Here is a 13213-nt window from a genome sequence, read left to right on the forward strand (position 1 = left end):
TTGTAAGGATAAAATGGAGCCTTGGGTTACTCAGAAGGAAAAAACGGCAGGATATGAATATAATATAATAAGAAAAATGAGAAAGTAAGTTCTAGGAAAGAATGGGTTGAGTGCAATATAATAACACTGCTTAGAACAGCCATATCTAAAGACTGTTCAGCCATGATGATGTCTAATAAAAGAGGAACATGGAGAACAAATATTAGGAGCAACAATAAGGGCCAGTGTATAATAGTGTTTGCACTGCTGAGTAATAATTACTCCTTCGAAAGCTGAGAGGCTTAATTATATAGTTTACTATTACTGAAGAAAACTCTTGTTTGAGGGTGGAACAAGCCACTACTTAAGGCACAGGGCTGTTCTTGAAAATGGCAGCCATGTGCTAGGATTTCCTCTACTGCTAATGCAATTTACCCAGGTCCTGGTGTCATTTTGCTATGTTTTCCCAATTACCATATCATTGGCTGCTGGACAGAAAATGCAAGGCATCATTGTTTTAAACCTCAGGATAAGTTGCATCACACACTACAGAGGAGGAAGCCTTATCACAAGGTGGTGTTGTCAGTGTGTGTTTTTGAAATATCTAGTCTGGTTCTGAAACTTAGACACATCTGATATATTTTTTAGTTCTTTCAACAACATACATCTATGTTCACTTGAAAAGTCATTCTACTTTTAACAAACTATCTGACATAAGAAAAAGTAAAACAATTCACCTTTCATAAAGATGCTGTTTTATGGGCACCAGTGTCAAATCCTCACTTACTCCACCCTGAAGAATTCTCAGCTGTGCATCTGTTTCCCCAATGCCGTAAGTTAGCTTAGCTTCAGTCATTTCGATAGTAAGAGGATGCTGATTCATATCTAAATGTATGCCAGACATAACCTGGGCACGCTCTTTCTGCAGGCTCTCAATCTCTCTGGCTCTTCTCTCGCTAAGCAGAGATCTCTCTTCTATTTCGGCTGTTCTTGTGCCAACCATCTTCCTTTCCACCTGATTGTGTATATCACTAGCACTTTGAGTCAGGCTAGTAAAAGAAGAGTGAGGACCTCCCTTCACACCACACCAGTTGCTAAATTTATTGTGCAAGGGCAAGTCACGAAGACTGTAACTTCGAACTCTGTGGGTCTTTACTAAAGAGGCATTCTCATTTAGCAGGATTTCAGTATTACATTCACTTTCAGTATCAGATCCTGTTTCAGTATCATCAATATCTTGCATATCGCTCATTTCAGACATTGGAAATGGATAGCACTTTTGGTTTCTCCAAGTCTGATGGCATTGAGGAGAAAAAGAATCAAGCACACATTGTGGAGTCTCATCAGATCTTAAAAACGCAGTTGAATGATATTCATTTAAAGATTTTTGGGAAGATTTTTTGGCTGGCGAGCCTTCAGAATTTCTAATCGGGCTTTCATATTTAATTCCTCCTGAGAGGTTTCTTGCCCTCCTTGTAGCTCGTATTTGATGAAATGAATGTTCCACTGGAGCAGGCTCTCTGTGATCATCAACTAAATATTCGCCATGGCTGGAAAGTTCCAAAGTGCTACTTGAATGATAGAGTCGTTTGGTGTGAACTGCAGTATGTGTATCAATAGTAAATTTGTGCTTTTGTTTTAGAGCACCTATTCTTGAAGTTTCTTTGGTTGAGTTCTTGTCCAAGCCATTTCCAGACATTGTACACATCTCCTTGCTCTCTCTAGATGTGGTTGATTCACTGTCCACCTCAGTTTGTGAAGAAGTTTCTACACGTGGGTCCCAAGAGCCCAATTCATACTGTAAACCTGATCCCCCCTTTATGAAGCTGGTTGCTGAATTTGCATTATCTTTCTGTTGCCCAGAAGATCCTTTGAAAGAACAAGTAGACTTATCTGATGCAGATTTCTGGCTGGCTGGACTGGCACTAAGTGTCAAAATTGGAGAAGAGGCTCGGTCAACTAGCAAGCTATTTTTACAGCATAGTCCCCTTGTTTCAACAGGATCCTTAACTTGGGATAAGGCAGGGCTATTAACCACAGTGGTTGAAGACTTATGTCCAGACCCAAATGCAGATGTTGTAACAGAAACTTTGGGAGTACCAGAGGCAAGACCAGGTAGAACATTTAATGGTATTTCTGGCACTTCCAATGAAGAATTGGCAGGCTGAGGCACATAGGAATCTCCTTGAGCATGAGCATCATAACTTCTGCTGAGCACACTCTGACATATCTGTTCCTTGCTTTCTGACTCTCTCTCCTTAGTCAGAGCTACAGTATCTGAGTGCACTAGCTTCACAATAACATTTACCTCCTGAGACTTCATTGATTCACTTTCCATATTAGTGCTGAAATTGCTTTCCTTGATCTCACTCTGAGGGTGTCCTAAAATATCAGTCTGAATGCCTATGTCTTTTGTTGTTTGGGTACAGCTGTCAGACATGGTGGTTCTGATGTGTTCCTCAATTGCTTTGTGGTCACTTTGTTCATTATCTTTAACAGTTGACAAGGACAAATTACCTAGAAGCTCAGAAGTGTTCTGAAGCAGCTGTGAAAGGTGTACAGAAAGATTCTGCACACTTGACCAAGAGGAAGGTTGCTGGACTAAATTGTCTGGTTCAGGTTTTCTTGCAGGCGTATCTGTATAGCTTCTACGATGTCTCTTCTGTCTTTTATGTCTTGCTGGAGTCTCCGTCTGTGTTTCTTGTTCACAAGTAAATACCCTCTGGGGTGTATTGGGGGTCAAATCTGATTCAGAAGGGTAGAGTAGAACAATTTCATCAACTTGCATTGAAGTATTTCCAGACTGCTGAGAGCATCTCACATTTGGAAGAATATCTTCACAACCAGAAACACATTTTTCTGCTGGTGTTTCAAGTTCATCCTGAGAAACACTAGTATGATGCTTGCCACTTTCATCTGAACGTGTAGATTCAAAGCCTGCTCTTGCAACATCCCAACCTTGAAGATCTTCTGTACTACTTATGGTGCTAGACAACATCCTTGCATTAGCGTAAGAGCTTAGGTGAGAATGGAATGGGGAGTTATTTGAGTTCAAACCATTATCTACACTGGAACACCTCATAACAGTCTGATTATCCAAATTCAGTGGAGGTGGATTACTTGAAACATCACTTGCACTTCCAAAAACATACTGTTTCCAACCAATCTTGCAGTGGTCAACTTGCTGCCATGGATGAATATAAGGGTTGGTGTCACTTGAACAAAAGTGCATTGCATCTTCGTTGTCTTGAACTAATCCATCTGCTGTCTCTACTTGATATCCCAGTTCTTCAGTTTTACCAGTGTTGTATCTACATACTGATGTAACATAATCTGAGCACGTCCCTATTTCTGCATTCACAGGATTGTCATTAACGTGGCCAATAGCTACTGGATAACGAACAGGAGAAGGATCTAAAGAGTGACTGCCCTGAGCTTGCTCTCTACGGTTTATTTTATCACAGTGACTAAATTTCTGTACTGGACTGGATTTCTTTTGAAATCTTGGTTTATATTTAATTGGGACAACATTGTCTCTCTTTGACAAGTTTTCAGTTCTGTGCAGGTCATCTTCAGTTGGTGATGGAGGCTCAACACTCATATTTAACTCCTGTAATGATTTAGAGGCAAGATGCACAGGAAAGTCTGTCCTAGAAGTGTCCGAAGCACATGCAAAATTAGATAATGCACCAATTGCTGGAGCTGATAAACTATGATTTTGTAAAGCTGGTCGTTGTCCATCTTCTTTATCTTTGTTTGCATTCCGTGAGGTAAGAACTTTATTTTCTTTCAAAGGTATTTCTGGTGCAGGTTCTTCTTGCAAAGTCAAACAATTGTTTCTTGCAAAATACTGGGAAGATACACTGTCATTTATCACTGAAAGATTTGGCTGTTCTGATATCAAGTCCTTCTCATTCTTCATCACTTTACATGAAATTATAGGATTATCCGTATTTTTGTTAGTAATACTCACTGTATTAACCTCCTTATTTAAATGTGGTGCAATGGCATCTCCTTGCGAATCAAGACTTGAATTTAAAGTATGATGCAAAGTTTTGCCAGTATCTTCTAAACAGCCTGTCTGCAGTGTAGTGTTATCTCTAAGTTCTTGGCAAACTTCTGCTTTATTGTAGAACTCATCAGATTCAAATTTGTGCATTCCATGACATTCTAAGCTAGTGCTTTTTTGAGAATTAGCTTTAGTATCAGATAGTGAGAGGCATCGATTTTCTTTCGAAAAAGAAGTAATTTCCAAAGCATTCAGCTGGTCAAATATCTCAGAATATTTGTCACACTGACTTTCCTGTATCTGACTGGTGGCAAGTGTTGAACAGCCTGATACAGCAACATATAATTCAGTGTGTCTCTCCATTTCACTCATGTTGAAGCTAACAGAGGTTGAAGATGAGCAAGGAATATCTCCAAAAGATCTATCTGGGAAAGCTTGATGACAAAACGATGGACTTTCTTGTACTTGAAACGAAGTTGACAAACAGGGAGACAAAAAAGCATCTTGCAGTGAGTCAGTATATGGTCGACATATAGAAGATTCTGGTGATCTTGAGGGTTCAAGAGTGCCAGCATTTTTAAATACAATAGAAGTAGAAATATTTTCCACAGAGCATAATGGAGCAGGTATTACTTCATCACTGCTTATTTGTTTTAAACTTTGATGAGTAAATGAACTTCTTGGCTTCATTCTTATTTCTGTCAGGTCCACACAGTTGTCAGAATGCAAAGGCACATTATTTGCATTATTTCCTTGGTTACACTGACATTCAGGGATATAATCTTGAACTTCTCTTCCATTTTGATAAATTTCCACCACTTCTTGAGTATTTTTTGTGCTATCAGCATGATCACTGATTTTGTCATCTTGTTGATGCTGAGCATAATCACAAGCAAAAGACAAAGGAACACCACAAACCTCTGAGTCCAAATATTTGCTTTCCCCAAAACAAAGAACACCAGCTTTGTGCTTGCCTCTAGGGCATTCTAACAAAACATTTGGAAGCATGGTTGTACGATTCAGGTGACTAGATGAGTATTCAGAAATGCAAGAATTACTGTATCCGGCAGACCTATCTTCATCATAACGGATATTTTCCCAAAAGGCTTGATTAGAATGCTCTGAAAAATTAACTCCATCCTCACATGTTGGCACAATGTCATCTGAGTGCTCCACAAAGGGATCATGAGATGCTCTGCATAGGAGAATGTCAGTGGTTTCTATTTGGCATTCCAATTCTTCAGTAAATTTTTCATTGTTTGTTTTGTATTCTGCTTTGATGCAATTGCTACCTAGGCATTTATTTGCCTGATCATGCTGCATTAATGAATTCAACTCTTTAGGACTGATAATGCTGTTTAAAGACTCTTGAGAAGAAAGTGCTGGTAACAGTGGTGTTATTTTGTCCATATTTTCTTTGACTGTTGGGGAAGGAAGTGTATTTTTTGTTCCTAAAGCTAATAAAGCTGATGCAGCACATTCTTTTTGAGGTATGTTTAATGAATTTAAATACTGTTCTTTGTTCTCTTTTGTGCTATATTCTCCATGAGGACTTCCTATATCACAACTTTTAAGAGGAATTCCTCTATTTTGCATGTCATCAGCTAGAGAAAAAGCTAGTGATTCGTGGCATTCTGCAAAATCTGAGTTTGAACATATGTTCTCTGTACTAAGGCTTTGCTTAGATGTGGTATAATTAGACATTTTATTACATATTAAGTCTTTCTTCATCTCGCCATCTTTCTGCAGCTGATCAGGTGGAAATATGATATATTTATTCTTCATAACACCAGAAAGAGAATCATTTACTTCTCCTTTGTTAATGGTACACACTATTCCAACCTGCATGTCACTATCCATTTGTGTTTCATAGTACTGGAGAAATACTTCATTTTCAGTACTACGATTTAATGACACCACAGAATTGCATGCTGTAGCAGGATCACCCTTCATATTTTCTCCATTTGTATTTATTCCAGCTGACAGTGGACTAGATATATTCTGAAGAGGAAAGCTTTTAACAGCCATGGAGTTTAATTCACAGTCTTGATTTGTACTTTCTGGTGGTTCAGTTTGTCTATCAGATATTGAATCATCAACAATGGCTGCACTGATCCTTGAGAAAATGTGAGGTAGCCATTCTTTTTCTTTTGATACTTCATTTAATGAAGTGTCGCTGTTTGAATACCAATAACTATGTGCATTCTCTGGTAGAATGTCAGCTTCATTTTGTAAACCATCAAGTTCTAGACTTTTATTGTTTTCTTCTAAATTTTCCTTTTCATTTTCTGTTTTAAAAGGATTCATGCTTTCTGTATTGATGTGCTGGGCTATCAAATCTGTTCTATCCAATTGGACTGAGGTGCTCAAACATACTGTCTCCTTTTCCTTAAGTATGCAATGAACTGGCATACATTTATAAACATCAAGTCTGCTTCCAACAAAATTTGCATTACAGTGTTCTGAACTACTTTTATGAGAGTAATTTAGAGAAGGATATTTGGTTGAGCTAATATTTTCAACATTGTCAAGTTGTTTGAATTTATTAATTCCACACTGTCCGGTTACAGCTCTACCTTCACATAAATTACCATCATTATTATTGTCTTCTAGAGTTTCATTTATGATATCCATGTCACTCCAAAGAGTTGTCAAACTTTTTTCTTCATGCGTTTGACTGGTATCAAAACAAGTTTCTGGTAACAGAGGCACATCCTCTTGATATCCCAATTTAGAAGCTGTGAAATACACTTCTGGTATTTCAGCATCATCAAGGTCTGTGCTATTACTGTTGCTGTCACAATTCATTAAACCATGAGTTACATTCTCTTGTAGCAATATAACATTTTCATCATTGCATAGCCCAGTTAACCGACAATTCAATAATACTTCATTTTCTGCTACATCACTTTGTTCATTGCCCATCCTTGGAGAACAAAGTATGTCCCCCACAGCTTTATTTTCTTGAACAAGCTTAGGATTCATTAAGATTTCAGTACTAGCAGAATTTTTATCATCTTTGCCACTGTAGTCTAAAAGGTCCTCTTGCCTACATCCAGCAGTTACTGCATTCACTGTGGATACAGAGTTGAAGACATTTTCTATAGTTCTGTCAACTTGACCAGGTTCCTCACATGTATCAACAGAATCAACTGTAAATTGCATTGAAGTTGTTGGGCTAGGATACTCATCTTGTCCAATACTTTCAGATCTTGCTTCTATGTCTGTGGGACAATCATTTTCTTTCACATTTTCATGGGTTTTATTGTGATTGACAGTGAATGCCTGATTATTGCTATCAGCCCCCATTATTGGTTTTGATGCACATAGTCCTTTTATCTTAACATCAATCAATGGAGTCTTCTCTTTATCTATTTGTTTTTGTATTACTGCTGTAGACAGTTTCTTGTAACATTTCTCATGATCATTGCTAGGTTTTTGAAGCAAACTATAGTTTTCAGAGTCTGTCTTGCTTTCGCTAGTTTCATTTTGAGTTTCCACTCTAAGGTAATTCTGAAAATTTACCTTTTGACTATATTTGATTTCTAAAATGTCACTTTCCAACTTATCAACACTATTTATTAATTTAACGGGTTCTTCAGAATTTATTGTTTTATTATTACAGTCATTCTTATTGTCCTCAGAAGAGGTTAGGGGTCCAGTAACCACTCTCTCTTTTAGATAGTCAGATGCTTTTTTCACATACAGACTCGGTTCTTGGGATGTTGTGGCTAATCCAATTCCAGAATTTCCCAACTCTTTTCCGGATTCCCTTCTGTCTTGATCAGAATGCAACTCTTTTACTGAGCAATCATTTCCATTAAAGAACATTTGCAAACTTGGAGCTTCTTTCTGCTCTCTTGATGCAGGCATGTGCTGAGATTTGGTTTTATCAGAATGAACAGTGGAATCAAATATAGCAGAATTATTGAGATCCTTAGGCAGGTTATGTTTCTGATCAGTGGTGTGGACAGAACCAGAATTATTTAAATCATTTTCCATGCAACTTGATTTGGTCTTACAAACATCCTCAATTACGACAGAATTCTGACATTTTCCAGAATATTTTTCCATTCTAGGTGCGTTTTGATCACACACAGTTGAATTGGATTGTTGAGTTAACTGATCACCAATGCTACAAGAGCAATCAACTGGAAGTTCAGTTTTTTTCTCATTTAAGTCCAAATTAGAATACATTGATTTGTCAGTTATGAAATCCATGCAAGAGGCTGAAGGTGTTTCATGTCTGGAAAAAGAAACTATGTTATAGTTTCCCCCTTCACTGTTCTTCCCCACCATGCTGTCAGCATCACAAGTTAAAGTATTTCGGCTCAAAGTATTTCCAGAATAGTCCAGATTTAAACCTGAATGAAAACCTTTCATTAATGCTTCAGTTTTAAATTTAAAATTATTTTCTGAACTCCATTCTCCATATTGGCCTTCACCTTCTTCCACTTCTGAAGGAACCTCTAAAGCAGATTCTATTAAAATAGCCCTGCTTTCTTGCATACTGACCCCCTCAATTTCAGGGGTCTGTTCTGATAGAGCAAGCTGATCAGTGTGGTGAACAGTCATTGTCTTATCTTGAGATAATTTATTTTCTTCAGCAGAAACTTGTTGGTATCTTGTCTTCTCCACCAGATCAAAATTACTTTTGTCATAATACACGCCATCAGCAGAATATTCTTCTTCCCTGATATTAGTAAATGAATTTGTACATTTGCTTAATATGCCACAACCAAAGGAACTTTCATCGCGAAATGAAATTGTTCCCTCTTTTGAAAATAAATGTTCATGACCTTGGTACTTTTCTTCTGTTGAGTGTATTGTAACTGAGTCAGGAGATTCACTGGGTAATGTACAGATGGACTTATCTACTTCTGGGTTGCTTGTGCTGCCATCAGAATCATAATCAGTGTTTTCTTTTTCAGTATTTCTGAAGAGACTTTCTTCAAAATTAGTATTTAGATAAGTTTCTGTTTTCTGTAAAGTATGAGTACTTGGTACAGAACTTAGTGCACTATTTTTAAAAGTTTGATCCTTCGAAATCTCAGGATAAATTGAAGAAGTAGAAAGGCCTTGTTTCTCTGACACTTGAGATGGGGAAGCTTCTTTCAAAGGGGTAGTTGTCTGCCTCCATTCATCACTGGACACATCCTCAGATATGTTAACAGCTTGTGGGCAGTTAGTATTAGGTGGAGAGGCAACCTCACAGTAACTATGTTTTGGAGGAAATGTAGAAAGAGGATACAAAGATGTGGCTCCTGAAGTTTCACTTTCACAATACTTCCTTGTTTCTGGTAAAGGTACTGATGGTGCTGCAGATGAAAGTAGCATTTCAATGTTGTTTGGCTCATGAGAAATGCGGTGAGGGGTTCTGTAACAAGAAACAAATGATAGTTCAGCAGCTGACTGCCTCAAGTCATCTTTCTTCAACCAGCAATTTGACTTGTTAACAGGGTGTAACTGGGCAACCTGAAATTCTGTGTGGTCTTGGGAAGAAGGCATTGCTATGATGGGGCTGCTCTTCCCATTTTTCACATCATAGGACAACCAAGAATCTGTCAAAATAGGAAGATTTTCACCTGCAATGTGTGATCTTTGATCTAAAGAGCATTCTTGACCTGAAAATCTTAGTTCTAACTCCTTTACTGCTTGATTGTGACTGTTACTAGAACTAGACTCTATATTGGCATCCAAATAAAAAGAACTAGTGTTCAGATTTAAGTCATCAGATTGTCTTACAGCTTCATTACAGATGTCTGGATTATGCTGCCAGTTGTTCTTTATAGATTCTGACTTTAGGTTTTGTAGCTTCCAAAACACCTCTACAGGCACTTCATCAAATGACCCTAGTTTGGATTCCCCTGCAAGATCTTCTCCTGACACTTCATCAACATCACCTAAACTATCAAGAGAAAAGCTTCTTTCATTCAGAGTCAGATTATTGCCTGATGAGTTTGCTATCAAGGAGATAGGCTGATACTTATGGTCTTTGCAATATGTAGCAGATTTTTGATGGACCTCAGAAAAAAGCTTTATTTCTTTGCATTTAGTTTTATTTTCTTTTTCTGTGAGAGAATCTTGGGACATCTGGCTGTCATCACTTTCAGAACATTCCAGGTCAACCATGTCTGTTTCAGCTGACTCCTCATGATTCAGTTGCTCTGTCAGGACATTTGCATTAGCACAGGAAAGAGAATCAACAGAATAAGAACTATCTGTATCAGAAAACTCAATGTCTTCAGCTTCTTGCCAGCTCCCTAGTGGATCAGGGGCTGCTTTTGAGATTCCAAAATTCAGTGTCTCAGCACTGTGCCATCTTTTTTCACCATGGCAGAGCAACGTGTGGGTGTTTAAATTGTTAAGGCTTCTTGCTGAAGTTGTAATCCTCAGGAGTTCATGTTGCTCCACTGATGGCTTCCCTTTCGAATCTCTTTTCCCATTCTTTGCTGATTTGTTTAGCTGTTGTACGGCTGGTTTATCAGAGACTCCTGATTTTTTCAGTTCTTTGGAAGGATATCCTGGAACTGAACTTTGGCACTTTTTTCTTTTATCTGTTCTAACCTTTCTATTAGCTGCCTGAGCATCATTTTTTTCTAAATGCTTCCCTGTGGACTGATTTGAATCTCCTAGTGGTTTTGCTTTAACTACCCGCTTTGCAGTTTCAGGTGCACACTTCTTCTTAAAATGGTCAGGAGAACAATTCTTAGAGCTCTGAGCTTTAGATCTAGTTTGCCATGGTTTGTTATCCAATTTCTCCATTTTTTGACTGTCTTTACAGGTGTGAGAAATGACATCAGTATCACTACTATTATTCCCCACTATTCTTTTATTTCCCAAATACAGCGACTTCTGATTTTTTATTAAATGACTCTGAGTTGGGAAATAAACATCTTTCTCATCATGAATGTTATCTCTTCTCACAAATTCATGAATTGTTCTGGGAAGATATTCTATAGACAGTGATTGTCTTGGTGGATTGACTTTAGAGCATCCATAGCTGTGTGCTGAGGTAGATAATTGACAGGGATCCTTCTCCAGGAAAAAGCTGTAAAAACAAAGACAGATGCATAATAAGAATCAGCCCGCCCATACATTGTTTTGAAACTAATAGTTTTGAAGACAGTCAGAACACTGCTTTCCAAATCATCTATACCACAACAGAAACTCTTGTCATTAACTTAGGAGTCAGGAGCCTGTTCTCTGCACAAACTGACAGGGCAAAACACCAGAGTCAGTGCTAACACCTGGCACTGTTACTGCAAGTATGCCAAATCAACGGAATGGTACAGCTGTTTTTATTACCCCAGTGATCCAGAAAACTAATCAAAGAATGGATTTAATATCCTGATGCATGGTTGGGCCCATCCTAGTTTGGAACTACTATGAGTCATCAGTTCCTGCTGGTGTAAAGTGGCAGATACCCCCACCCCGCAATTGCTAATAAGTGCTTGGTGCTCTTATCTAATCTTATCTAATTCTTCACTCTAGGAGGCAACAAAACAAATACATTTAATACTATTTCAACTAGATCTACAAAAAACTCAATTGAACTTAGAAGAACTTTTCTATGTAATTTTCAAAATATATTTGGTGCCATGAAGTCCTATACATAGTAAGATATGTTTGTGAATTTATAAGATACCTTTAATTATGTTATTATATTATCTCTATATTACCAAAAATCAAGATTGCTGTTTTGTGAGAAACAAAAGGAAGTAAGAGATAAAAGTTCTAACACAAAACCTACATCTCATAGCTAAAAGCAAACATGACTATATTTTCTTTCTAATTCCTTATTACAGTAGCATTTTAATTCCTATTATACTAATAATACCACATTTAAAAATATATTGTATATGTGGTTATTTTTGAAGAAAGTTCAAAAATGAATATACTGCACAATTCAGCAGCATGACTGAGATTACTGAGATTAGATGTATCCTACCAGTTCTTATTCCTTCATGGATCACTGCCTTGTTGTGGCAAAGGGGCTTGCATAGCTCAATGAAACTATGAGCTATGCCGTGCAGGGTCACACAAGATGGACAGGTCACAGCAGAGAGCTCTGACAAAACGTGATCCACTGGAGAAGGAAATGGCAACCCACTCCAGTATCTTTGCCATGAAAACCCCATGGACGGTACCAAAAGGCAAAAAGATATGATGCCGGAAGATGAGCCCCTCAGGTTGGAAGGTGTCCAAAATGCTACTGGGGAAGACCGGAGGGCTAGTACTAGTAAAGCCAGAAAAAATGATGCGACTGGGTCAAAGCTGAAAGGACACTCAGTTGCAGATGCATCTGACGTTGAAAGGAGAGTCCGATGCTGTGAAGATCTATACTCCATAGGAATCTGGAATGTAAGATTCATGAATCAAGGCAAGCTGGATGTGGTCAAACAGGAGATGACAAGACTGAACATCGACATCTTAGGAATCAGTGAACTAAAATGGACAGGAATGGGTGAATTTAATTCAGACGACCATCAGGTATACTACTGCAGGCAAGAATCCCTCAGAAGAAATGGAGTAGCCTTCATAGTCAATAAAAGAGTAGGAAAAGCAGTACTGGCATACAATCTCCAAAATGACGGAATGATCTCAGTTCGAATCCAAGGCAAACCATTCAACATCACAATAGTCCAAGTCTATGACTCAACCACTGGTGCTGAAGAGGCTGAAGTTGACCGGTTCTATGAAGGCCTACAACACCCTCTACAATTAACACCAAAAATGATGTCCTTATCATTATGGGGGATTGGAATGCTAAAGTAGGAAGCCAAAAGATAACTGGAATAACATGCAAGTTTGGCCTTGGAGTACAAAGTGAAGCAGGGCACAGGCTGGTAGAATTTTGTCAAGAGAATACGATGGTCAAAGGAAACACTCTTTTCCAACAACCCAAGAGATGACTCTACACATGGACATCACCAGACGGTCAACACAGAAATCAGACTGACTATGTGCTCTGCAGCCAAAGATGGAGAAGCCGTATACAGTCAGTAAAAACTAGACCAGGAGCTGACTGTGGCTCAGATCATGAGCTTCTCGATGCAAAATTTAGGCTTAAATTGAAGAAAGTAGGGAAAAGCACTAGGCCACTCAGTGTTGACCTAAATCATATCCCTGATGAATATACAGTAGAGGTGACAAATAGATTTAAGGAATTAGTTCTGATAGACAGAGTGCCTGAAGAACTGTGGACAGAGGTTTGCAACACTG

The 13213-nt window shown here is 38.2% G+C and overlaps 1 protein-coding gene across 5 annotated transcripts in view; it reads right to left on the bottom strand.

The window, feature by feature from the left end:
* The window catches only part of STARD9 (StAR related lipid transfer domain containing 9), a 136773-nt gene that overhangs the window by 16384 nt on the left and 107176 nt on the right, over positions 1-13213 (bottom strand). For all 5 annotated transcript variants that reach the window (XM_044435855.1, XM_044435856.1, XM_044435854.1 and 2 more), the window contains exon 23: positions 717-11039. In XM_044435855.1, the coding sequence (XP_044291790.1) occupies positions 717-11039 (10323 nt within the window). The remainder of the gene's footprint in view (positions 1-716; positions 11040-13213) is intronic.

This window comes from Varanus komodoensis, unplaced genomic scaffold (genome assembly GCF_004798865.1).
Source record: "Varanus komodoensis strain SLA01 unplaced genomic scaffold, ASM479886v1 scaffold3, whole genome shotgun sequence".
Classification (NCBI taxonomy): Eukaryota; Metazoa; Chordata; class Lepidosauria; order Squamata; family Varanidae; genus Varanus; species Varanus komodoensis.